The sequence below is a fragment of the Rhizophagus irregularis genome, chromosome 11 (genome assembly GCF_026210795.1).
Source record: "Rhizophagus irregularis chromosome 11, complete sequence".
Taxonomy (NCBI): Eukaryota; Fungi; Glomeromycota; class Glomeromycetes; order Glomerales; family Glomeraceae; genus Rhizophagus; species Rhizophagus irregularis.
This window is the reverse complement of record NC_089439.1, coordinates 930,772-957,359: the sequence shown is the minus strand read 5'-3', so window position 1 is coordinate 957,359 and position 26,588 is coordinate 930,772. Positions and strand designations below refer to the sequence as shown.

Sequence of the window (26,588 nt, the reverse complement as noted above, 5' to 3'; positions counted from 1 at the left end):
TATGATACACTTTTATCGACCTATTATTGAACAAATTTCTACTTTGTACCGTCTGGTTATCTTAAAATAAAAATTGAACCGAGTTCACAGTATCATGTAATCCGTAACTGTGGTAAATAAAAAAGTTCATGATAGTTAAATCCATGTATTCGAAACTATGAACTACGAAATCAAAATTTTTTTACTTCTTATTTTGCTCTTCGAGCAGTCTCCAACTGAAAAACATAAACGTCCCAGCATAAAAAGTTACCCTTCTTTGTAAAATAAAAACAGTCTTTTTGTCTATAGTAATAATTGTTTTGGTCGGACTCTTCACTTTATCTAAAACGAGCAGTCTAACAACAAATTACTTTGCGGTAGTGAAGTGTTCATATATGAAAGTAAACAATTAAAATACGATATATTGATCTAATAATATCTTGTGAATATTGCTTTATTTAGCATTGTAAAATTCTTGTTTGATAATGGAAATACATTCAGTATACAGTACATATATCAATTAATAAACATAATTATCCCATTGTCGTTGACAATACCACCTAACTAAACTATGCTATCGGTACATGTATTTTTTTAGGGGATGAATTTGACTTTCAACAATATGAATGGCGGTTTAATGAAGATCCAGTTGGTAAATGGGATGAGATTATGGTATTTAGTGCTCCGCACGAGCCAGTCCAGCTCGAGCTGGCTCGCGAGCTAGGTATATCGAGCCGAGCTGAGCCGCGGCTCGTAATAAATTTGGCTCGGCTCATTCGAGCCGAGCTTTGATACAGCTCATTCGAGCTGGCTCGCGAAGTTATGAGCTGGCTCGCGAGCTCCAGAACTTTTCTTCTTTATTATTGCCGGCGTCACGTGATTTTTAATTTTGGCCGGAATTAAGTGATCGACATGGAAATTTCCTTTTTTGGAATCCTGTGCAACGCATTTCCCCATTTTTGATAAGAAATAAAATTGCCTTTTTTGGGTTGTGTAACGTTACTCAGGTGTTCAAAAAGGAAATTTCCATGTCGATTACTTAATTCCGGCCAAAATTAAAAAAATCACGAGAAATATGCAGAATTTGATAAAAGCTCGGCTCGGCTCGAGCCAAGCCACCTTAAAACTCGGCTCGGTTCGGCTCAAGGTTGGCTTGACACGAGCCAAGCTCGAAAATTCTAATCGAGCCGAGCCGGCTCGAATTTTGGCTCAGCTTGGCTCGAGCCGGCTCGTGCAGAGCTTTAATGGTATTGATCGTGGATTTTACCTGTTCCTAACGTAAATAAATAAGGCCGTTCCAACTTGATTATTTGTTTAACGTCCACCACCCCCCTCTATTTTTTTAAAAATTTGAGATCTAATAAACACATATTATTAAATACCCCCTCTATTTTTGAAAAAATTTAAAAGCTAATAAACATATAATGATAAATAATCCCTTCTGAAATTTTCAAATTTTCCTATGTTTATTTATTTAGTTTGTTTAACTTAAGCCCCCCTCCCCCCTTAATTTTTTCAAAAGGCCTGGACGTTAAACAAACAATTAAGTTGCAACAGCCTAAAAGATGAGAATAAAAGATGAGAATAAACTGCAGAGTTACAGTTTAAAGATTTATGAAGTAAAGTTCTTACCAACAATGAATATAAGGTCGATACTACGGTGATTATGTTCAAAAAATTCGCATTTTCAGTCGGGAGCAATACTTTTGATATTAGATTGCAATGGTATAGGCCATCATACGTCAAATCGGTGCTAAATATTTTAATTTCACTCCCTATTGGTTTTACATCTGATTAGTCAATAATCAACATTAGCAAATCATACAACTATACTTACCATAAATTAATATGCCATATGTTTCCAGACCAGCCACATAACCGTAAACGTTAATAAGATAATCTAAAGACCTTTTCATAAATTCTGCTAACTTTATAATGCGTTGATTTATGGCGATAGTGCAATGAGGTGGCTTTATCTCGCCAAATATGAGTTTTCTGTCAGCCTCTTCAATATTTACGAGAATCTGAAAGTCTGGCTTTCTACTATGATTATGACCATCTAATAAACGTCTCTCTTTAGAACTTTCGGATTCGCCATTTGCCCTGTTCCAATAATAAGATGTGAGCATGTATTAATATGCCGTAGTTAAAATTTACAGTAATAAGAATCTTACCAAACTAATGAAAATTCGGCTTTATTAAAAATTTCCTCAAGTATTTGATGACAGTACCGATAGACAAACGTATCTTCATCCATTTTTTATTCTCATTGTAACTTACCGAAGATAAATAGGTAATGCTGCAGGGAAAAAATGAGTATCAGTGATACATTGGTGAAATAGGTTTATTAACTAAGAACGTACAAATTCCTTGCAACTATCTGCACACAATCAAAAATGTCTTTGTCTTCGCTTGTTAATAACATATTCCCTTTTGCCCAATTATTGCACCACTTTGTATTAAGTTGTTCTTTGTCGTTCAAAAGCTAAAAAATAAATAAACAATTAATGTGGTTACTGAGCTTATAATGAATGCAAGAAAGGTATTTACCCTGTTGTATTCAATTATTACTAAGTCAGCGACTGTTGGCAACTCTTTCGGAATCAATAATCTCGGACGAGCCTCTTTCCATATCTTTTCAGAACATTTAACATATTCTGGTTTAAGTTCATTGCAATACATAATCGACGACAGGCACTTGTAAGTAATTACAGAGTAACAATTATGGCGAATTTCTGTATTTTTGGGTGCACCCTACGGATGGTTTCACTAGCCCAGTTTCTGACAGCATAAAAAACTTACAATATCATATCGATTTCTTTCACATATGATAAAATCAGATTGGTTTTCAACTTTTCGATTGATTCCACTTGTAATTTACAAAAATCAGTAGAGATGTTATAACCATCCGGTATTATCCACTATATAAAAAAAACAGGATTTGACTATACCAGGACAAAGACGCCACAAATCCATATTACAATACTTACATCATTCTTGGAGACATTATTTATGACAACATTATCAATCGCATAACTTCACGATAAAACGACCCTAGATAATATGGACTAAATTAACTATTGTTTATTTTGAATGGCTGTACACCAACTTTCACTAACCTTATATTTCGTTGAACCCCCCTGTTTGTGCTATAAAGGGATTATTGTCATTCCCATGGCCTACATCAGAATCGTTGTGGCAATTTGGCTTTGAGAGGAATACAAATTAAAAACATAATACAGAAAGTAAAACAAAATCGTCAAAATTCATATTAGAATTTACCAAAAAGAAAGAATCATCATCTTCCTTTTCCTCAGAAGAACCATGTGTTTCATCTTCTACATTCCTTTGTCATTCTGGAGTCTGACTTTTGCCATCTTCGATAGTGGTTTCGGCCTACGTTCAAGTTTATTTTGTTTATAACAAATTTAAGAAGGACCTTTAATCTCAAAATATTGGTTAAAAATTTCTTACAGGCTTTTGTTTTTTCCCTCTTCTGATTGCTATCATTTCATCAATGGGTTGTTTACCATTCCTATAGGAGCGTTTATGTACTTGAATAATATTCACAGTTCCACCGATTTGTAAACTACTACGGAATAAATCACAAGATAAATCACAAAATAAAAATACATTTTCAGCGTTTATCTCGTTATTCTCCACCGCATTATGTTGTTTCATTCTAGGTAAGGACTTCAACCAAAAATCATCAATGCGTCCCATCTTTTTGGAATCGACTTTATACGAAAAATATACAAATTAATGTATCAAGGCTATTAAAACTAAAAAAATAAGAGGACTAGTAGCGGACTAGCTGGACTACAGCGGAGACGAAGTCCATAACTATGCGAAAACGAAGTTCCATAGGTAGCTGTATCCAACAGCGGAGATGAAATCCATAACCATGCGAAGGTGAAGTTCCATAAGTAGCTGTAGTAGTGGAGATGAAGTCCATAACTATGCGAAGGCAAAGTTCTATAAGTAGCTACTGCTAGCAAATAAGCTGTCACATAAATTACGGAGAACGCTAACCTGAAATTGTTTTTCGAGACGTATTGCATTATTCTTCTCTTCTTCTGTGCCTTATTCTTTTATCTTCTGCAACTGTGTGTTAAATCTTCTCGTTATGCTCGCTTTATCTAAACCGAAGTTGCTTTTTTTCCAAAACGTGTGGTACTGAACCACGTCCCAGTCATTGCACAAAGTATTTAGGAAATAATCGAAGCCTGGTCCAGGTTCTTTAATTTCAGATAACATTTTTATGGTAAGAGAAGTCAGTTTCAACTTATTCGCTCATTTTTTACTCCACATTTTTACACTCATTGGAAATACCAACCACATCTTGTATTTCCATAGAGAGTAAAGTATAACAGATAACCCAATATAGTAAATGACTTTGATGAACAAAAAATTTCTGATAATTATATGTTGTCCACTAGTATTGGAAACAACAAGATTGTGACCCAAGGTCTCAATCGTCTTATATCACAGTTATTTCTTCTCTGCAGGTTGGTCTAATGCTAAAGAATATATAGCAGCCAAGTATTTCTAGTAGCAATAAAAATACAGGACATAGTTAAAAGTAACAAAAACTTAAACACATAACAAAAAAATTTCACAATATGGGAATACCAACAGCGAAGTTTTCCGTTTTTATTCTTCGACTTATGAATTAATCCAGAATAGGTAAATCATAGCATTTTGTCACCCAATTAGCCTGATTGGCAAAGGATATAATCTTATCCATCGTGTTTCAAATGCATAGGTTATATCCTCTATGGAAATCACGGTTTTTATTGGCCAATATTAAGCAGTGATCATGTGACTTTATCAACGCGGACATTTTTGCCTTCAATATTTTGAGGACATTTTTGTTCTCGCAACTTTGAGGAAATTATTTTGTCCTCACAACTATGAGGACATGATTTTTGTTCTCGCAATTATGAGGACATGATTTTTGTCCTCGCAACTATGAGGACATGATTTTTGTCCTCGCAACTATGAGGACATGATTTTTGTCCTCGCAACTATGAGGACATGATTTTTGTCCTCACAAGTCACAACTATGAGACATTATTAATTTTTTGTCCATGTAATTTAAGGACATTTTTGTCCTCATAATTTGAGGATATTATTGTTTTTGTAATTTGAGAACATTCCTGTTATTGGAACTTGATAACATTTTGTCCTCATAATTTTGAGGACATTGTTGTTCTTGTAAATTTAAGGATATTTTGTCCTCATTTTGAGGACATTTTTGTCCTCAAAATCTTGATATTTTCATCCTCATAAATTTGAGGACATTTTGTCCTCATTATTTTGAGAACATTTTTGTCCTCATATTTTTGTCCTTGTGACTTTGAGAACATTTTATTGTAAATTTGAAGATATTTTTGTCCTCAAAATCTTGTTTCTTAACATTTTTGTCCTTATAAATTTGAAGATATTATTAACCTTGCAACTTTGAGGACATTTTTGTCCTCACAATTATGAGGACATTTTTGTTTTTGTAACTGTAAATATTGTTAATTTTTTGTCCTTGTAATTTTAAGGACATTTTTGTCCTTATAAATTTTTGTCTTCATGATTTGAGGACATTTCTATCCTTGTAACTTGATGACATTTTGTTCTTGTAGTTTAAGGACATTTTTGTCCTTATAATTTTGAGGACATTGTTATCCTCATAATTTTGAGAACATTTTTGTTCTCATATTTTTGTTCTTGTAACTTTGAGGACATTCTTGTCCTCATAATTTGTATATTTTGTTAATTATTATATAATATAATTTTTTTTATATTTTAATTAATATATTATATACCGGTTAGGCCGATCCAATTTGATCATATGTTTAACATAACCCCCCCCTATCTAATAGCCGAATTTGAGAAGAAAATCAACAGTATATAAAATTCTATTTTTAGGTATATTTGTACTATTAATTTTCCATTTTTAGAATTTAAACATTCGGAATTTTAACATTTACACATATTAAAATTAAAAATCGTGCGTACTGCACAGTGATGTTGAGTAAACTTTTTCTTATATTTTAAAACATGCGTTTAATTGTCACAGTCAAAGAAGGTGTTGAAGATATTGTTAAACCAAATCTTATAAAAGTTGATGATTATTATTTTGAGAGCCTTTTTCATAAAATTACACTAGATGCATATAGACAAAAAAATTTTGAAATATATTGCCGGGTGGATGAAAAATCTTCATGGGTTTATATTGAAAACTCAGATGATCTTATAACAGAAATGATTCAAGGATTTAAATTTACGGAATTAAGGTTTAAAATTTGTTCATTAGCAGATCATTCAGTTGCACCTAGAAGAAATGCGTTAGACCTTATAATGCAAAATGCATTACAACTAAAATTACCAAATCAAAAGCAACCCCAAGTTACACGAAATGATCTTCTATATAATGAAATAATCATTCTTTTTGAAAATAAAAAAGTTGGTTGGACTGGTGGATTACATTTATCAGTAGGTGTAAAATGTATTGAAAGACTAGCAAAAATTTTGTGGTATATTGATCCACATCTTAAGAAATTTGCCAAACGTGCGTGCCATTTGCCAAATTTATTTACAGAATTGTTAACGTATGAACAAAATCAAAGTTATAATCAATATTATTCTGTTACACATCATAAACATGAAGAAGTTTCACATGAAAAATTGGATAAGCTAATAAAGTCTTTTGAACTTAGCCTTGCACAACCTTGGACACAAGATACTCTTTGGGCTTTATTAATAGAAGATTTGTATAAGCTAATAGAAATGGTTAAAAAATATATGGTTTATCTTGAACAAGTCAATAATTCAATGAATAAATTACATAAATCATTAGAACCAGCACGGAATGGGATAGAAAATATTATGGTTAAAATTATTGAAGCTTGTAACCAATCAGATTCTATCTATGATGACTTAAATTTTGCGATTTCAAATTTGGAGGATTATAAATATATTAATATTGAAAGATATCTTCCAGAACCAGGAATGAAAAGGCATCGGTTTATAAAGAATTTAGAATTGATATTTCCAATAGGTTTTTATCAATATCATGCTGGTAATTATCTTGGAACTACAACTTTTATATGGAAAATACCAATTGAAGTTAATGATCGTACAGAAACACAAAATGCACAAACATTATTATCTATACAAGACCTTATACCTCATTATTTTACACGTCAAATGCGAAAAAATATGCTTGAAAGGGTAAGTTTAACCAACAACTCAATCAATATGTCCATCATTTTCATCATTTTTTAATGTAAACATTTTATTTTTAGTATTCGTTAGTTGCTAAAGTTACTCCAGTTTTATTGCGTAATCTATATCATGATTTAACTGGAGATGCAACAATAGCACCAAATAATATCACAAAAGAATTAGATGAAAGACTCCGATGGATGTTAACACTACAGGATCCTAATATTACAGTGGACTTAAGAATTAATAATGGATTCAAAGGAACATCATTTGATATTTTTTGGGAAGAAGTTGATTCTTACTTTAATGAGGTAATTCAGATTAAATTACAACTTTATTACACATACACTAATGGCATATTTCTATTAATGTTTAATTTATGTAGAATACACCTGCTGTAGATGATAGGCGTCATGGTTCTACTCTTTATATGCCAATAGTTCTGTCAATTAGAGATTTGCGAGAATCAATAATATCCCGATTGCAAACCAGGCTTGGAAATCCTCTTCCTTCAGAAATCAACATTCCTAGTGATGAATGGATTCGTGTTCAATTCACTTCAAAAAATACTCTAGCACATTCAGCAATTAATTATACTGGAAGATTTAATATCAGATATAAAGTTCAAGCACGTCTGTTAAGAAAAGATCATCCAGACAGTCATTATTGTGCTGGATATTTTCGTTATTTACGTGAATTTGCTATTAAGTATCGAAAGTTCACAGTGTTTATTTGTGCTGATGACAAGCACAAAGTAGCAATTGGTGAAGAAGTTGCTACCTCAACTGGAGTTCGTAATAGGAAATCATTGATACCTGATAACACAATTTTGGCAGCAAGTGATCATGACTTTACAAAATTATCCTTGACACCTTCAGTAATACTTTTATGTAAGATACCTGCCTCCATTTCAGAATCATTTTACTATGGAAAAGTCTATACTTCATACAAAAACACAGTTTTTGAACCTAGTTCTGGAATTCGCCATTCCACAGAATTCTTTTCTACACTTTCTGATCACTATCTTAATTCTACTGAAATTCCACCTATCATGTGTCTTTATACTGATGGAGGGCCTGACCATCGAACAACCTATGGATCTGTTCAAGTGTCTCTTCTGTGTTTGTTTATTCGTGGTAATTTTGATATGTTAATAGCAATGAGAACAGCCCCAGCACAAAGTTGGACAAATCCAGCTGAAAGAATAATGTCAATTTTAAATCTTGGTTTACAAGGCGTGGCTCTCCTTAGAGATCAGATGAGTAGCGAAATGGAAGATTTGTTTTCTAGAAAAAATACACTAGAAGAAATTCGTTTAGTTGCTAAAAACAATTCACAATTAGAAAGTGAACTTAGAAATTCAATTAAATCTATTCAGCAGCTTCTAAATAGGCGAACAGAAAGATTGGTATTAGATAACGAAAATTTTATATGTAAAAGTCCTGCGGATGATGAAGAAATTGCACGATTTTTTGAGGTAATTTCAGAATTAAATAATTTTTTTGTTAAACTCAAATAGCTTATTATAATCTTTTATTGTAGTCAATTATTTCAATTGATTCAACTTTGCGTTGTGATGAGACTACACAATCAATACTTCGGCAACATTCTGATTTACAAAACTTTATTCAAACACATTGCCAAATTCGGACTTATTCATTCCAAGTATGTATTTATAGGTTTATGAATTCAAAACTTACAATAATTTGATTTTAGTTTTAATTAACATCAATTCATTAAAATTCATTAACTTGAGTAGCATAAAATACATTGTTTTGGTAGATAAAAAAATGTGGCAACATTGAATGTGAAATTTGTACTATGCCACGAACACTACAAGAAGTTTTTGAATCTCTTGATTTTCTTCCAGACCCAACGCCAGCAGGTACGATTCAATTTGATTTCAATATTACCAAATCAGAATATTAAACTAATAATATATAGCTCATGATTCTGATCATTATGCCAATTTTTCTATGGTGTATAATAAACCTACGACTGATGAGCATCAACCATCTAAAAAAATTGCTGCTACTGGTACGGAAAGAGGACCATCAGGATTGTATATTAATATCAAGGTTCGTGAATTCATAACTTGTAATGAATGTTCAAAGGTACGTTGCTTATTTAGTGGGAGGCAGCTTACTGAACAAGATGGTCTTGAGATTCAACATGCTATAGAGAACTGGCCTTATACATGTTTTTCCACAGGATCACAACTTGTTTGATAAAGTGTTTGTTCAGGAGAAAATTTGTTGTAAAACACCAATGGAATTTACTTACTATTCTTGTCGAAAAGTCCATTCTGATCGGTGCTACCATTGTGGATCAACAGATGATTTACAGGACAAGCCGGATTCACTAATGGAAAAATATAAATCAATACTCTCTTTATGTGCAGGTTGCCAAGATAAAGGGCTGGATTTTTTTTGTCGAATGCCAATACAAACTAAAAAACGTAAGCATGACCAATAAATATTTTATTGTAGTATTAATGTAAACCATAAATCAAACTGAATAATATAATTTTACGAATCTGCAATGCAAATAAATTTACCAATTTCCTTTTAAGTATTTATTCAATTACAAATATAAATAATACAAATATTTACATTTTTATAAATTTAAATTATTTTTTTTTATACTTATATAACCATCAAAATTTTTTATATGGTGTTCAAAATTTGGTGTTGATTATTTACCTCTCCCCCCCCTCTAAATTTTGACCAAGATGTTACGTTAAACACATTATCCAATTGGTCCGGCCTTATGTCAATACTATATTATAATATATTATTAAAAATTTGCATTTATTAATAATAAAAAAATAAATTGCAATATTTTATTATTTATTAAGTATTTAAATAAAAAAAGAATACGATCTTTTTGGAACTCCTTGCGGGCAAGGAATAGAAGAATTGCAAAAGAAAAAGATAGAGACGCGTTAAATTTAAAATAGAATAGAGAACTACTTGGCTGGAACAAATAGTTAAACCACTATAGACTACTTTAATATATAAAAACATAAACAATACTACAATAATGTCGAACATTAGAGAACAGAGTAACAAGAACAATAACAATACTAATTTAGTTAACATTGATAGTTTTTTACTTAGTCAAAGCTTCGGTATGAGGAACAAAAAAAATAGATTTAGACGCGTTGTACCTTACGCTCCATATTGGAACTCACAATATCAATGGATTGGCAAGGGACAATGCAAAACTTTATGGATTACTGAATTGGATGTTAGAAAGTCAGGTGGATATATTGGCCTTAAACGAAACTAACTTAGACCAAAAGAACAGTTTTTTCAAAATGCCCAACAGTTTTAAGGATCAATTCCATATATATTGGTTAAATAAACAGCACAACAAATAAAAAGAATCAGGAGTAGCGCTAATATGTTCACAGAAATGGAACAAATACTACCAAGGACACAAAATTCATTCATCATATTTACTCTCAGTATACTTTTTATTTAGAAATGTTATATTTTGTATATAGATTATTTACGCAGCATCACAAAACATGACCATTCTTCATGACACTCTGGAGAAACTTAAGAAAGAAATGTGTGATAAAGCTATTCGAAAAAAATCAAAAAACATAGTACATATATTATTAGGTAACTTTAATATGATTTCAAATGGTTATATCGATCGTACTCTCCCGCTACACATCTCTAGACCCAAATTTTTTAATGATCTTGAAGTATTAGGACTTATAGATTCATATAGGAAACTTAATAAAGAAGCATTAGGGTACACTTATCATAAAGAAAATGTCAGCATGAGAATAGACCAAATCTGGGTATCTGAAATCTATAGTAATAATATATTGAATTTTTCAATTACCCCTCAACGTTTATCACACAAAGGATTATGACATAATTACAATAACCATGGACACTTCTGACCTTATACGAAATAATAGGAAAAATACAATATATAATAAACTACCCACGGGTAACGCCCACACTAAAGTAATGTATGACTGTGATAACACTGATACAGAAACATGGAAAAAGTTTCGACTTAATATTAGCAATCAACTAAACTCTCTTGATCAAGATGTCCCCGAGGATAGAGAAAATTTCGCGGATTATTCCCAGGAAGACATAGATAAATATTGGGATAAACTTAACAGGATTATCACATATGCAGCGGATAAAGAACTTCCTAGAAAAGTCTTCAGACTTCATAATTCTTTTAAGCATTATAATAAAAAAAGCTGAGACTGGAACGCCACACAAATAAATTGCTCAAACTATTGCATAATTATTACCACGGCAATCAACAAATGATCGCATCAGAGGACGCTAAATCCAGATGGACAAGAAAAATTGCCAAATACAATCAGGATTATGTTACATCAACCGATGACAGTAATAAGTGTAACATATCCACACAGGATATTTTTTTGAAGAATTGGTTTGACACTCTTAAATCAAAAGTGAATTACCGACTAAGAATAGATTACAAGAAGTTTAAAGCCACACATTAAAGACAGGTTAGACAGGCGAGTAGAAATTATATGAGATGACCAAACAACATGGTTGTCTAGCATATTAGATATAAACACTCACAATAAAATAGTAATAGACAAGACTTTAGTAGACGAGGAACCAGGAAGCTCGACTAATAGACTGGCAACAGACCCGGTAGAAGTTAAGAAAGTAGTGGATGATAGCTTCAAAAGCATGTTTAGGAAACGAAACACATGACTGAACACAATGTCTCAGCAATGGCAACATATTTATGAACCCACGGGTAAATTCAAAGAAGTAATGGAATCTATAGCAGAAAAGATCACAATAGAAGAATGGAACAACACAGTTATAGAACTGAACAAAAAATCAGCTGCAGGGTTGTCCGGTATAAATTACAAAATCATTAAACAACTACCCAAGGAATTAATTCTTTTATTGATCAGATTCGGAAACCATACACTACAAACTGGACTAATACCTATGGCATGGAAAACATCGGTTATTCTCCGCATACCCAAACCCACCAATTTTGAATACAACATAATGAACACTCGACCTATTGCTTTATTAGATTGTTTTCAGAAAACTATAACAAAGATGATCACGAACAGGTTGAGTTCCATCTTGAAACAACACAGCGTACTACAGGGATACAACTGTTGCAGTTTACCTGGAGAATGCACAAATGAACCGATACACTTAGTTAACAATTTTATTGAGGACGCCAGGGAGAACAAAAAGGAATTATGGATCCTTACACAGGATATGAAAAAAGCATTCGATTCTGTGGAATTAGATGTTCTGAAGCGAGCTTTGCTTCGTATTGACATCCCAGCAACAATGGCTGAATGGATTATAGCCCTTTTCGATCATAGATCCCTTAGAATAGCTACAGCTTATGGTTTAAGTGACAGATTCATTGGAAATGACGGGATAGACCAGGGTGATACGCTTTCACCGTTACTTTGGCGAATTTTTTATGACCCGCTTTTGGTAGCAATACAACAAACCAAAAACAGCAGATATGAAATGAAACTTATTTGGCCGAACGATATAAATAATCTTAACATGTGGACACAGTACAAACTCCAGGTCCCCATATGTGCATACATGGATGATACGATATTTCTAGAATCGTCAAAGTATAGGATGCAAGAGATAGTGGATATAGCGAATAAGTTTTACTTGATTAATGACATTAATATCAACGCCAAAAAGTCAGAGCTAATAATTATCAATCCGACAGTGAAAAGCAAGAACAAAACATAGAACTGGGTAGAGACCGTTCAATAGTTCAAGCCACGAATGATGAAATAAGATATCTCGGTGTTTGGTTCTCTAACAAACCAAGCAGACGACGATGGATGCAACGTCTGTCTACGATAGTCAATGAATTTTGTAATACAGTCTGAAGGAAATTTGTTCCAGCGGGCTATACATGCCACCCAAATTATTTTGGACTGCCGTAATTATAAGTAAAATCCCAAATTCAATTATGGCATCCCAAATTATTTTGGCACTTTACATAGTAAATTATATATAAATCGAATGAATTATGGCATCCCAAATTATAATTATGGCATCCCAAAATAATTTGGGCAGCATGTATACAGCGAGCCAATGTATATATTTAATTAATAGAGTGTTAATACCCAGATTAATATATATAGCTCAAATCATGATATTGACAGAACATGATTGGAACCAAGTATTCGCCCCGATAATGAAGTTAGTAAAAAACTGGTTGAAATTACCTAAAAACACATCATCATCGTTATTATTTCATGAAGGGGATTCAGTATGGACCATCCATGGAAACACTATTGCATTAACAATATAACGGATCTAACAATTAGATTAAATAGTGATTCACACGTGGTGACATCAACACAAATCAGACTTAGGGACGCGCAGCTTAAATCACTCATTACTGATCCGATTTTTGACTGTGATCTTAATGTAATGCACTGGATAAAACCACAAACTCAGAAAAACGTTTCATTTAACGCTTTGGTAATAACAAAAATGCTTGATATGTCAATGGCAGTAGATCCGATTGACAAATCAAATTGGAGCATTACAGGAGGGAAAGAGCCAATACTGGAATTTTTTAAACAGTTTCAGCTTACAAAATACATATATAGAATCAACCAAAGCGCACATTACCCAATATTTTACATTGATCAATTATTTATTAGGGGAACATATCTTATGACATGGAAATAATACCGTAGATTAGCATTACTTCCGGTACAAGAAAAAACAGCTAGATGGTACCGTGATGTGGCTCATTTATGCACATCCAGAATAGATAATCTAACAGTATCAAACGAACTGGAGATTACCAAAGTTAACCATTAGCCCTTTTTACAAGATATCATACCAGATGCATGCTAAAAACAAGCTATTTTTATATGGGAATCATCAGCGGAATCAGATGTATGGACAATAGGTAAAGTTAATAAAATACGCCGCCATAAAAAAGGGATTTTAGTGAACTATCGCCCAGGATACAATGATAATGGAATCATTAAATGGCAGAACATGGGAAGATCTATTACGGCTGAATGTTGCAAGGTGGCGATATTAGATAAAGTCTCTAATAAATAAACAGGGATGGAATTTCCCTTATGAATGGATAAATTCAAACCAATTGGACGCATCAATACCCAACAATAACCTACCATCATCAGCACTAGATCCCATAATCATCCTACTATCAGTTCAAGATATATGGATTCATAGGTGGATAGAAGATGACAAACTGAAATTGCGATTAATGGATATTAGAAATATACTGGTAAAGAGATCATTGGTAGAATACTACACAGATGGATCACTCACACCAAGCACTCCCACAACAATGGGTAAACAAAATCCCAACTTAGTGTATACAAATATGGGTGCGGCATTTTGTGTCAATAATGAACCACACCTATCAGCCCAAGCAAATTTATCATTATGGCTTTCATCCACAAGATCGGAATTGGTGGCAATTTTTATGGCACTACTCACAGCCCCAATGAATGCAATAATCAAGATCTACACAGATAGTCAAAATGCCATTTGCATGATCAATAATCATCATAATAAATCAGGCAGGAAATTATTGAAGCAGACAAATTCCTTAATCCTACTTAAAATTAACATTCTTTTACAAGAAAAAAAGATGGAACTGATATTAAAGAAAGTTAAGGGACATAGTGGAGATGCTATGAATGAAATGGCAGATGAATTAGCCAAGAGCACAGGCAATAGCAACCATTATTTCAACAACAGATTTAATTATAGTAATAGAACAGTTAGACACAGGTAAAATGCTGATCAATCGAGTACCTACCCGATTGGTAACTTTTTTTTTGATCGGTCACCTGATTTATTCAATAGTTAGAAATTGGTGTACACTTCAATCGGGTATCAATCAGGTTAATACCCAATTGATAACTATCGTTCAGTTTAAATTTACCGATTGATTTCTATTGTTTCAATCACAGGTCGAAGGGGCACCATTGTCCAAAATTCAAAAAATGCAAATTCCCCATTTTCCTGGAAAATGGTGGGAAATTGTGGAAAATGCTACATTACGCTGAGCAATTTTTTGGAATAGCATTGTTACAACATTGTCCGATTTAGCAAATCTTAAAATTTTATGAAAATTTGGGAAAATGCTACATTATATCTCAAATGTAACATTTCGTAACATTGTTATAACATTGTCAATTAAATCAAATTTTGCTTTTTTTTTGTCAAATGTTCCAATTTTCTTGCAAATGGTGCATTTTTATGAAAATTCCACATTTTGCCTCAAATGTAATAACATTTCATAAAATTGTTATAACATTGTCAATTAAAATTAAATTTTGCTTTTTTTTTGTCAAATGTTCCAATTTTCTTGCAAATGGTGCATTTTTATGAAAATGCCACATTTTATCTCCAATGTGATATCATTGTAACAACATTTCATAAAATTGTTATAACATTGTCAATTAAAATCAAATTTTGTCAAATATTCCGATTTCCTAGCAAATGGTGCATTTTTTTATGAAAATTCTATATTTTTTGTCAAATGTTGCATATTTTCAGCAAATTTTATGTTTTTTTGGTCAAATATTTCATTTTCGTCAGAATGTTAAAATATTACAATTTTTTTTTTGAAAATGCTCAATAATATGGCATTACACTGGAAAATGTAGCATTTCACCAAATTACACTAAAAAGCATCACAATTATCACATTTTTTGGAAAATTCCACATTACATTAAATTATACTAAAAAATGTAGCACTATACTAAATTATGCGGCATTGCACTAAAAAATACCACAATTACACTAGACAATGTAGCATTACACTAAAAAGTACCACAATTATTATATTTTTTAGAAAATTTTGCGTTATACTGGAAAATGTAACATTATGCTAGAAAATGTGGAATTGCACTAAAAAACGTGGAATTGCACTAAAAAACACAAAAAAATACTACAATTACACTGGATAACGTAGCATTACACTTAATTACATTAAAATTGTTTGGATAATTTTTATTTATTTGTAAAAAATATGAACATTATTTAATTTACAATATTTATAATCACGTTAAAATATGCATTATTTAACACTAAATACACTAACCACATCAGTATATTCAATATACTCGATGTGCGTGTTGTTTAATTTAATACTAAACCTTACTACTGAAGACTCCCTCTTTTTGTCACTATAAACAGGCGGAGGGAGCAGCAATGGCTCTCCCCCTATAGGTACTTTATGGCCTCTACCTGTTTACAGAGAAGGGCTTTTCGTAAAGTTATTAGATAGATATATATATATGTATATATATAAGTATATATATACATCTATCATTAAATTAAAAAAAATTAAATAAAAAAAAAAATAAAATTCGGGGAAAAGCCCCCTATTTATATAAAATTATATATCACGTGCGTCACGTGATATTACTTAATAATTACCGCAGCTTCAGCTGTGGTATAACGAAAAAAAAAATTAAGCTTTTTTAGCAAAAGCTTAATTTTTTTTTTTCTCACGGCCTTTACCTCTTCTTTCTCTCACCTTCCCCTTCCCTCTTTCTTTCACCTTCCCCTTCCCCTTCCCTCTTTCTCTCACCTTCCCCTTTCCTCTTTCTCTCCTCTTCTCCCCTTCCTCTTCCTCCGCCCTTCCCCTTCCCTTTTTCCTCCCACTCCTTCCCCATTCCCTTTCCCCTTCCCGGAACCGTCTTTCAGAAAAACAATGGTAAGTTTCGAAGCGAAACGCTTCGAAACTTTTTTTAAATTTAAATTTTTTTTTTAATTCTTTGTTGTAAGGAAACGTTTCTAACGTTTCCTTTCTTTCTTTTTTGTAGGATTTTCGATGTTTTGACTTTGGGAAACGAACTGAAATTATGGTAAGTTTCAAAGCGTTTCGCTTCAAAACTTTAAAATAAATTTTTTTTTTTGCTTTTATAAGGATCGTTTTTAACGATCCTTTATTTTTTTTTTAGGTCTTTCGGCTTAGGAAACGAGGAAACGAAAATGGTAAGTTTCGAAGCGTTCGCTTCGAAACTTTTTTAAAAAAATTTTTTTTAATTTTTTTTTTTTTTTTTTTTTTTTTTTTTTTTTTTTTTTTTTTTTTTTTCTTTTTTTGTAAGGAAACGTTTCTAACGTTTCCTATTTTTCTTTTGTGTAGGTCTTCAACTTCGGAAAGTGAAATGGTAAGTTTCGTGTTCGAAACTTACTTTTTTTTTAATTTCTTTTAGGAAACATTTCTAACGTTTCCTTTCTTCTTTTTGTAGGAACGCCGGACGAAATTACGACCCAGACTTTGGAAGAAAGGTAATATTTTCTTTTTTTTGTTAAATTTTTTTTTTTATTAAAAGAAACGTTAACTAACGTTTCTTTCCTTCTTTTGTAGGTTCCAGACATTTGGATGAAACGAACCGGTGAGTTTCGCAACGAATCGTTGCGAAACTTAATTTATTAATTTTTTTTATTAAAAGAAACGTTAACTAACGTTTCTTTCTTTTTTTTTTGTAGGTTCCGGACGTTTGAAACTCGAAACGAACTGGTAAGTTTTGCAACAATTGTTGCGAAACTTAATTTTAATTATGTTTTTTTTTTAAAGAAACGATACTAACGTACATTTCTTTTACTTTTTGTAGGTTCCGGACGTTTGGATAATAGAAATCGAAACTAATCGGTGAGTTTCGCAATATTGTATTGCGAAACTTATTTTTTTAATTATTTTTTTTTAAATAAATGATACTAAACGTTTCTTTCTTTTAATTTTTGTAGATTCCGGACGTTTGGATAATGAACTTCGAAACGAACCGGTAAGTTTCGCAACATTGTGTTGCGAAACAATTTTTATTAATTTTTTTTAAAGAAACGATACTAAACGTTTCTTTCTTTTAATTTTTGTAGGTTCCGGACGTTTGGATAATGGAAATCGAAACGAACCGGTAAGTTTTGCAACATTGTGTTGCGAAACTTAATTTTTTATTTTTTTTTTATTAAAAGAAACGTTAACTAACGTTTCTTTTTTACTTTTTGTAGGTTCCAGACGTTAGAATGAATGAAACGACCGGTAAGTTTCGCAATGTTACATTGCGAAACTTAATTTTTGTTTTTTTTTTATTAAAAGAAATGTTAACTAACATTTCTTTTTTACTTTTTGTAGGTTCTGGACGTTAGAATGATGGAAACGACCAGTAAGTTTTGCAATGTTACATTGCGAAACTTAATTTTTGTTTTTTTTTTTTAAAAGAAACGTTTATATTAATGTTTCTTTTTTACTTTTTGTAGGTTCCGGACGTTTGGATAATGGAAATCAAAACGAACTGGTGAGTTTCACAACATTGGTTGTGAAACTTAATTTTTATTAATTTTTTTTTTAAGAAACGTTAACTAACGTTTCTTTACTTTCTTTTTTGTAGGTTTTCACCAGCTTCTACTTTAGCATCAGACATTAGATACATGAATGAATTAGAGGTGCGGATTACCCATGGATCATTGGATATCTGATGAATATAGATTAATATAGATTCTCATCGTTAAATAATAATTGTGCATTTGTTAATAAATAATATTGTAATAAATTATGTAAAATTATTAAATCAATGTTTTAAATTGTTATAACGTTTACACTAAATTGTTTAAAATTATTACTAAATTTCACTCAATTGTCCAAAATTATTGCAAAATTTCACTAAATTGTCTCTGAAAATGTTGTGTTTATACTGTTTACACTCAATTGTCCAAAATCAGTAAAACATTTTCACTCAATTGTCCAAAATTATCCTAAATTTCACTAAATTAGCTAGCATTTACCAAAAAAATGCAAAATTCACCACAATTTTCCACAATTTGTATTACGTTTTCACAACATTGCTGAAAAATTCACCTAAATTTTCAACAATTTATATAACATTACTAAAAATACACTATAATTTACCACAATTTGCATTACGTTTGCATAAAATTACTAAAAATTTGACTAAATTCACCACAATTTGCATTATGTTTACATAAAATTACTAAAAATTTGACTAAATTCACTACAATTTGCATTACGTTTACATAAAATTACTAAAATTTGCCTAAAATTTACACAATTTACATTACGTTTACATAAAATTACTAAAAATTTACCTAAAATTTCCCACAATTTGCATTACGTTTACATAAAATTACTAAAAATTTGACTAAATTCACATTACGTTTACATAAAATTACTAAAAATTTGACTAAATTCACTACAATTTACATAAAATTACTAAAAATTTACCTAAAATTTCCCACAATTAATGATAATTTACTGAAAAATTTCTCAACATTTGAATTAGGAATTCTGTAGGAATTCCGCCATTTTGACAAAATTTGCCAAATTGTAAGACCTCCATTATCCCAAAATTGTAACACAATTTACCCCAATTTACCGGGATAATTCTCAATTTGCCAGAAAAATTCCAGGCAAATTTTGCGACAATGACATCTGTTCGACCTGTGAATTAGACTATTGATAAACTATTTTTCTTTAACTAAAATTAAACTATTTTATACTATTGAAATTTACACTAACATTTTTTTCGAACATTTACTTTTGAAACTTAAAAAAAAGTTTAAACTATTTCATACTATCTTTATCATTTTTTTTCAAACATTTACTTTTGAAACTTTTAAAAAAATTTTTTTTTTTAGGAAATTGGTTCCGATTTGGATACCAAAATCCCACAAAAGTTTCAAACATTTTACTTTCGAAACTTTATTAAACTAAAAAAACCATTTATTTGAAGATATTAATAAACGATTTTTAACATTTTTTTTTAACATTTTATTGTAGGGAATCGGTTATAACGAATCCCATAGGTAAGTTTCGAAAAATTTTTTCAAAACTCTTTTTTTTTAATATACAATTATAGGGAATCGGTTATAACGAATCCATAGGTGAGTTTTGAAAAATAATTTTTCAAAACTCACTTTTTTTTTAATATTTAATTATAGGGAATCGGTTATAACGAATCCCATAGGTGAGTTTTGAAAAATTTTTTTGAAACTCTTTTTTTTTAACATACAATTATAGGGAATCAGTTATAACGAATCCCATAGGTGAGTTTCGAAAAAATTTTTCAAAACTCTTTTTTTTTAATATACAATTATAGGGAATCGGTTATAACGAATCCCATAGGTAAGTTTCGAAAAATAATTTTTCGAAACTATTAAAAAACGTTTTTAACATTTTTTTTCTAATACACTATTATAGGGAATCGGTTACAATGAATCCCATAGGTGAGTTTCGAAAAAATTTTTCGAAACTCTTTTTTTTTAATATACAATTATAGGGAATCGGTTATAACGAATTCCATAGATTAGTTTTGAAAATATTTTTCAAAACTTTTAAAAAAACGTTAACTAACGTTTTTTTTAATTCTATTATAGGGAATCGGTATAACGAATCCCATAGGTAAGTTTCGAAAAATATTTTTTCAAAACTATTAAAAAAAACGTTAACGTTTTTTTTTAATTCTTTTATAAGGAATCGGTATAACGAATCCTATAGGTAAGTTTCGAAAAATATTTTTTCGAAACTATTAAAAAAACGTTTTTAACATTTTTTTTTAAATGTTCTATTATAGGGAATCGGTATAACGAATCCCATAGAATCCCATAAGTTAGAGGTAGGCTCCGAATCTGGTCAATCCGGTCATCCTAGGATCAATCCGTCTAATAGGCGGATTCGGATTGATCAGATGAATCCGTCAAATAGACCGGATGGATGACCGGATATCCGATCAATCCTATACGGGATCGACAAAAAAATTTCCTTTTTAGGAAATTTTATGTTACACGACCGGAAACTAAATTTAGAAAAACTGGTTTTTTTTTTGGAACGGGTATCGCCAAAAATGGAAACGATCGACATACCGTGCGTCACGTGACAACAATTAAATACCTAATCATAAATTCCGGCTGAAATTAAATGATCGGCGAAAAATTTCCTTTTTAGGATTCTTGTGAAACTCAAAATTTCATTTTTTGCTGGGAAACAAAATTGCCTTTTTTGGATTTGTGTAACGTTACTCATACCCTAAAAAGGATAATTCCATGCCGATTACTTAATTCCGGCCGGAATTATAATCAATCCGGTCAATCCGCGGATAATCCGATGATCCGATTTTTTTAATCCGGATTGATCCGTCACGTGATCATCCGGATGACGGATTGACCAGATTCATCCGGAGCGCACCTCTACCATAAGTAATAAGTTTTGGAAATTTTTTTTGAAACTATTAAAAAAAATGGTAATAAACATTTTTTTATTATTCTATTATAGGGAATTGGCTCTGATAGATGTATATACTGGAATTTCATAAGTAAGTTTTAACTTTTGAAACTTTTTTTAAAAAACTTTCTTTAATGTTTTTTTATTTCTTTTGTAGAAAATTTGCTCCAACCTGGATACCGGATTCCAGATAAAATTTCAGTATTAGTAGTATTTCTGATTTTGTATTTTTAATAATTAATAAATTTAAATTATTAAATGTAATTATTGTAAAATATCAAATAAATTTAAATAAAAATGTATGCAATTGGCAGATTTCTTATTGTTATAAATTTATCAAAAAGTTATCAATCGGTATACTGATATGTCAAATAGTAAATATCCAGTAAATATCCTATTGGTAATTATTAATACCCGATTATACTCTATTGAATATCCCGATTAGTACCTGAGTATCCTCCTTTTGCGCCATCTTTTGGCAGCAATCGGGTTTACCGATTGATGAAAATTTTTAAAAAAATAGGGACCAATCAGGTGGAATTCGGTCACCTGATTGGTCCCCGATTTGACATCGTTCGACTAGTAAGATTTTTCCCAATTTTCAAACAAATACCAATTGAATATAATTTAAGAAAGTTTATTAAGACCCTAATGAATACTAGAGTGGCAGCAGAATGGTCAATACTTATATTAAAACAAAGGAATATGAAACACCAATTGACTGGAACATAACTTGGAATTTAATTCATAGATACAAAGGATTCAACTGTATTTCAGTTAAAAAGCATTGGCATCTAATATTTATTACTAAATTATTTGCTAAACTTCTTCCTATAGGTACTATCCTACTCCAAAGAAAGCCAGATATATACAAGGATTTTATTTGTCCAAGATGTAATGCTAACAAAGAAGAAAGCAGATATCATTTTATTGAATGTGATGCTAATAAGAAACTATGGCCTATAATTAAAAACAAAATGCAAGATGATTTAGTTCCTATAATTCAAAAATTAAATGATTCGCCAGAGAACACATCCAAGATTATAAGTGAAAAATTAAATCAAATACTAGGATCACAACATGATAACAATAAGTTCACTAACTTCTGCTTACTGGCTTTAGAAGCTAATAAGATTAACACTAATTTTTCCAAAATTTCAAAACAGACATTTGGATTATCAGAATCAAAAAACATTTTACTTCTGGCCTCCCTCTTAGACTCATTTATTATTCATTTTAAAGAATTAATTTGGCTACCAAGATGTAATGCTACTGTGGCATGGGAAAAGGCAAGAAATATTATTGGAAGAAAAGATAAACTGAATAGATCTGAAAATATGGATCGCTATTACAAATCCTCACATCAAAATTCTAAACATCTAAGACAGGATAAACAATACCTAAAAGAGAACAATTTAATAGATTCACACACAGGTCGAAAAGTGAAAAATCAGGCACCAATCGGTGCCTAATTGGCATTTTCGCCAAATACCGTCACCAATCAGGCAGTTTGCTAACTTTTGATCCAGTGATCAGAAAAAGATGAAATATAGCTCATTGGAATCATCTCAACAAGACGAATCTAATAGTAGTAAAATCGCATCTCTAGGATTAATAGTTAATAAAAATTTAAATAAAATATAAATGATACATTTTTATTTTTATATTTTACTTAATTTTTCATCAAGTATTAATCCTAGAAATGAGATTTTACTACCATTAGATTCGTCATGTTGAGACGATTCCAATGAGCTATATTTCATCTTTTTCTGATCACTGGATCAAAAGTTAGCAAACTGCCTGATTGGTGACCGATTGATGCCTGATTTTTCACTTTTCGACCTGTGACAGGAAGATCAGATTGTAGTACTGGATGATATTCCAATTGAACAGAAGTCAATGCAGTCAGAAACTTCATTAAATGAAAATCCCATTTTATCAAAGTTCCATAGAGTGGGAAAAAAAACACATAATCAAATGTGCTTGTTAATTAGTAACAATTGGTGGTACAGTTGGGCTTATAAGAAAACAAAAAAAATTATTAACAATGTTGTGATAGACTTAGAAACAATATGACTAAGCCTATTGGGAATTTATTGTGAATTTATTTTGGGATTATTTAATCAATTTTAAAGCATATTCTAAATTGTATTATTTAATTTTTAATATTTAATCTTTTATTCCTATTTTATTTTATTTTATTTTATTTTGTACTTTTAAATTTAGTTTTCTATATTTGTATATAATTTACTTTATATTTATTGTTGTTTTACTTTTACTTCTATTTTTATTCTTTATTTTATTTTATTTTATTTTACTTATTTTGATAGCATTTTGATGATCGCATCCTACTGGGTGGATATAGCTCATGATAATTTGTTTGTATGGTATATAAACTTAATATCAATAAAGCATATATAGATCATTAAAAAAAAAAAAAAAAAAAATATATATATATTATATACTGACTATAGTATTAGAAATTACTTTAATATTACATATATTATATAAAAAAATATACTGATAATTTTTAATATTACATATATATTGTACTAAAAATTAATAAAAAATAAAACATACAAATAAATTTAAAATTAATAAATCATTTTTTTATTAATAATTATATTTTACTATTTATAATATACATACTGTATAATATCCTATTATTTGTAATACTCTTAAAAAAATTGGCAAAAAAAAAAGTTTATAATACAATGTATGATTTTAAAAAATAATGTTATGAATGTAATTTTACCTACTTTGAAAATGACAGATAATTTTAAATACTATTTTTGACTTATTTAATAAAAACAAGCAAAGAAATTTCCTTTTTAGAAATTTGTATAATCTTATGTAATAAAATTTTCCATTTTTAGATTTGTGTAATATTACATAATGTAAGCTGACCAATAAAAATATACCAAATTAGATTATTATAAATAAAGATATATAATAGGTTATTACAATTAAATTTTTTTTTTTTTTTACTGCAGCACATGCAGCACAAATAATTCCTTATTAAGATTTTAAAGAGTTAAGCTAATACAATACACATACAACTAAGTTACAATTAAATTTAATAATTAATAAATATAATAATTTATTAACAATTAATTTTAAAATCATTTATTTTTAATAATTATAATATTTCCTTATAAATTTTTAATATAATATATATATATAATATCAAAATAACTTCTATAATATAATATTAATTATTTATTTATTAAAATAATAAAATATAAAATTTCTAATTTTAACCAAAGGGGAAATTCCTTCTGTAATGAATTAGAAGTGACAAATAAGATTTTTAATAATAAAAAAATTTTTTATTCCTAAATTAATTAGCAAAAATAAGGACATATATAAATGTAGGTTTAAGTTTATTTAGCTAAAATATAAAAATTTTTTCCTAAAAGAGATTTATTATTGCTTATTTGATAACATAATTTTAAAATAGTCAGATATAATTATGCATAGCAAAGTATTAAATTATTAATAGTTAGATATAGCAGGATAAATTTTTTTTAATATATATAAATATACATTTACATTTTTTTACATTAAAAAAATCTGATAAAATATGTAAACAAATTTATAAACATGTTTTTTTTAAAAAAAAATAGTAACGTGCTTTATTAATTTATAAACATGTTTGTGTAAAAGAAATTTACTATTTTTAACACAAAGAATAAGTTAATTGTATATGTCATACAGGAACCATTTTTAGACGTGATCGTGTAATGTGTTTTGACAAAACAAATACGTGTCTGCATAACATTAAAAATATAAAAACATATACACGTCTGTATAACACAGAAAAAATATAGATTTAAAAGAAAGGGAAAAATAAGCATTTTTCTGTTTTTTTATAATTTTACACTATAATTTTTGTAATAATCAATAAAAGTTATTTCATTTTTACTTATTAAAAAATTTTTTATAAATATTTTTTTTAATAAATTTTACTAAAAATAAAAATTCCGCGTATTGGTAGCATTACAAAAACATGAATAAATCTATAAATATCTATTTAATCATAATAAAAATTTATATATAGGTAGATTCAAACCTGCAGAACAACTTTACTTAAGAAGGTTTCGGATGTTTCCTTTGACTGAAGTGCCTAAATTACGCTCTGAAGTCACAGAACAGATATACGAAAATATTTATAAGAAACATTTATTAGTTGTAATATTACAAAAAAATAATAATAGCTTTATCCATGCATTATTTCAAAAATTTTTGTTTTTTTTAGTTTTTTTTTATATACATATTTTATAAAAAAAATTATATATATATATATGTGTGTCATAAAATAAGTTACTAAGCAATATAAAAAATTTATGGGTTAGATAAAAGTTTGCTTAGCAGACATAAAAAATATTTGCTTATTGACCTTAGTAAATTTTGAATTTTTTATCTGACCTATATATATATTGTTTGGGTTCTACTATAGGGTGTGATATATTGTAATAAATAAACTTAACTTCTAATCTAATTTTAATCTAACCCTAAAGTTGCTTGTCAAAATTAGTGAATTTTGTTATATCAAAATTGTTAAAATTATTTTTACATTTTGATCAATTTTAATAACTAGAATAATTTTGTTATTTCATTATATCAAAATATTAAAATTATTTCTACTATTTTGGCAATGACCTTTTTATTTTCGACAAGCATTTTTATCTAACCTAATCCCTACTCTAATAAATATTAGGAAGAGAAAATTCCCTTCTGATTAAATGTAGTTATTTTCATAAAATGTAATAATTAATAAATACAATAATTTATAATTATTTGTATATGTTTTTATATTAACATATTTTTATATAAATCATTTATTGATTTTAAAAAAATTATTTGTATTTTTTTATAAATTTTTAATATAATATATATAATGTAATGTTAAAATAACTTCTAACATTAATTAAAATATTAAAAAAATTATATTAAAATTAATAAAATATAAGAATTAATAAAAATATGTTTTTAAAAATTATTTGATTTATATAAATTTTTAATGTAATATATATTGATCATATATACTATGTAATATTAAAATAACTTCTAACAATATGTAATATTAATTAAAATATTAAAAAAAAAATCATATTAAATTT

General features: G+C 29.4%; 3 protein-coding genes across 3 annotated transcripts; 2 read left to right on the top strand and 1 right to left on the bottom strand.

Annotated features, from left to right (window-relative positions):
* Nucleotides 1-3,330: 3,330 nt before the first annotated feature.
* OCT59_002752 (uncharacterized protein) lies at nt 3,331-4,040 on the bottom strand (the record flags this gene model as incomplete). The annotated part of the gene is made up of 3 exons (XM_066145141.1): nt 3,331-3,375; nt 3,454-3,716; nt 3,791-4,040. The coding sequence occupies 3 exons, from the start codon at nt 4,038-4,040 to the stop codon at nt 3,331-3,333; spliced, it is 558 nt and encodes a 185-aa protein (XP_065995889.1).
* Nucleotides 4,041-9,021: 4,981 nt separating this feature from the next.
* Nucleotides 9,022-9,428, top strand: OCT59_002751 (uncharacterized protein; the record flags this gene model as incomplete). Its single annotated transcript, XM_066145140.1, has 2 exons — nt 9,022-9,085; nt 9,145-9,428. The coding sequence occupies 2 exons, from the start codon at nt 9,022-9,024 to the stop codon at nt 9,426-9,428; spliced, it is 348 nt and encodes a 115-aa protein (XP_065995888.1).
* Nucleotides 9,429-16,938: 7,510 nt separating this feature from the next.
* Nucleotides 16,939-18,655, top strand: OCT59_002750 (uncharacterized protein; the record flags this gene model as incomplete). Its single annotated transcript, XM_066145139.1, has 10 exons — nt 16,939-16,941; nt 17,051-17,092; nt 17,189-17,222; nt 17,374-17,398; nt 17,480-17,519; nt 17,599-17,626; nt 18,108-18,145; nt 18,364-18,394; nt 18,489-18,526; nt 18,620-18,655. 10 exons carry the CDS (start codon nt 16,939-16,941, stop codon nt 18,653-18,655), a joined length of 315 nt encoding a protein of 104 aa, XP_065995887.1.
* Nucleotides 18,656-26,588: the final 7,933 nt, after the last annotated feature.